At 36.7% G+C, this 2,198-nt stretch overlaps 1 protein-coding gene across 1 annotated transcript; it reads right to left on the reverse strand.

Annotated features, from left to right (window-relative positions):
• Positions 1-431: 431 nt before the first annotated feature.
• On the reverse strand, positions 432-1,549 carry LOC113362739 (probable WRKY transcription factor 45). The gene is made up of 2 exons (XM_026605226.1): positions 982-1,549; positions 432-788 (listed from the first exon to the last, which is right to left on the reverse strand). Exons 1-2 carry the CDS (start codon positions 1,461-1,463, stop codon positions 611-613), a joined length of 660 nt encoding a protein of 219 aa, XP_026461011.1. The 5' UTR covers positions 1,464-1,549; the 3' UTR covers positions 432-610.
• Between the last annotated feature and the right edge of the window lie 649 nt (positions 1,550-2,198).

Below are 2,198 nucleotides of genomic sequence, written 5' to 3' on the forward strand. Positions count from 1 at the left end.
AACTAGATGAAGAATGAGTGTGAACGAAGCATAGATGAATGCTAGGATACATTTGCAGGAAGAAGACCGAAATAAGGCCTGAATCTGCCGGCAAATTGCTGAGAAACAGATAGAACTCGGACGACGGTAGAGTTCATGGTCGATCCCAGTGCAGAATTGGCTGAAGATGCAACTCAGTGAAACAGACCAATCAGACCGTGTTTTCCGTTGACTCGGCGTTTCAAGTGGACTCAGCTCTACTCAGTAGGAGGGCTTTTTAGACTTTTTGACACTGCCACCTCAACGTCAACGCCTGCTAACTGCAGTTTCCCGTTTTTTGAATAAAACGGTCAAGGGAAGGGCACTTTAACAAATTTCTAAAAAACGGGGGTATTTTTTTAGTGTAATGTGAAAAGTAGGGGTATTTTATCAAAAAGCCCTTGTTTGTTTCTTGAAGTATGTTGTTCGCTTTTCGATCGAGACCAACAAGCAAACAGATAAATTTATTTGTTGCTGTAAATTTATTACATCATTTTGTAATGTATTGATTTTAAATACAATAATTATGATTATCGTAATAATTTACAATAAAAGAAACGATTATTGATGCACGACCAAGTAAAAAATCTATCTAGAAGTGAGGGTAGATTTGCATTTGATTCAAGATATGCTCAAAGTTATCAGTAGACTTTTGGATTGGATGAGAATGCATCCCTTCATAAGTTGTCACCACAATCCCTTCATCTCTTGATAGGCGCTGGACTTGCTTCTTTACGTTGCACCCTTGGTGCGTGCATCTGTAGTAGCTTCTGCACAAAATAACAGAAACACAGTTTGTGAATGAATTTTTACACCCACCATTACTGAAAAAAAAAGAGTCATAGGTCCGATGTATTTATGCACGTAACTGAAGAAGAGGACTAACTATATTACTATAATTAGATCTAAAGAGTAAACCAGGAAATAAGATTTGATGACTAGATTACTAAAAGGGAATGAAACCTTGGATGGAGGTTGTTCTTGACAGATTTTTGGCCGTACTTTCTCCATCTATACCCATCATCAAGTATGTCAACATGACTCCTCGTTTGAAAAGCATATTTGGCCTTCTTTATCTTCTTCTTGATCTTCTCCTCCTTAATTTGACCACGGCTATCATCATTTGTTGTTGTACTAGTACTTGTAGTGTTAGTAGTAATGGATTTTTCTGCAGAATCATAATCATTTGTTGCAGTTGCTAATTTATGGATCGACCCATTCTCGTCGCTGCTACAACTCTTGGTAGAAGCGTCATGATCAGCAGCATCACTTTTACTAGACGGCACATTCATCATTAGCTTCAACTGCTCCAAGAATCCGCCGCCTCCGGTCAAGTTTGCTGAAAAAAGATATTGTGCCTGATCCTCCAACGATAACGGTGCAGAACTTGTAGTATTTGAGAAAGGGGACATTGAAGAAGATGATGAGTAATTGTTATTCTCCATTAGAGGTATTGCAGAAAATTAAGAGATCAGAGTAAGAAGAAGTGAATGAAGAAGGTAGGGTTATGTGTACATAGACGGATATAAATAAAGGGTACATGTAATTAGTGCACGAGAAAAATTTAAAGTGGATGCGCACAGTGGGGGCGGCTAAAACAGTTTCAAAATAATTCAATTCAATATAGACAAAAAACAAAAGAGAGACGTAAACGACACGTAGAAGGGTAATGTGTATCATCATAAGATTAAAGCTAATTAAATGGAGATTGCCAGGATCAGGAAAGTAACTAGGTGGCTAGTGAAAATTCGAAAAACGATAATCATATCTCTTAATCTAGAGATTAATTTATCATTTAATCATGATAATTAATAGGTATAACTGGTGACTAGGCTACTAATCTCTCGTTCTATTTGAATTGGACATTATTTCTACAATATCATCATTTAGTCCTTGTTTTGACCACCTTAGTCCTTACCTTGCCCACGGTGCGGGCTGGGTGACGAAGCTACAATGGACATTTCTTCTTTCCCTTTCATATAAAAACAAAGGCTAAAAAATGACTTTTATTCAGGTTCTCCTTCAAATTAGGTTGATATTATAGTTGCTGAAAAATCAAACCTTTGATCATGGAGATAATTAGTAGTACAAAACTTGAAAGTAATACAAAAGGAAAAGATTGAGCCGTATTGTTATCTAAAGAGATAAATAAGAAAATGAGCTATGCCAAAAATCTCTAT

The sequence above is a fragment of the Papaver somniferum genome, chromosome 4 (assembly GCF_003573695.1).
Source record: "Papaver somniferum cultivar HN1 chromosome 4, ASM357369v1, whole genome shotgun sequence".
NCBI lineage: Eukaryota > Viridiplantae > Streptophyta > Magnoliopsida > Ranunculales > Papaveraceae > Papaver > Papaver somniferum.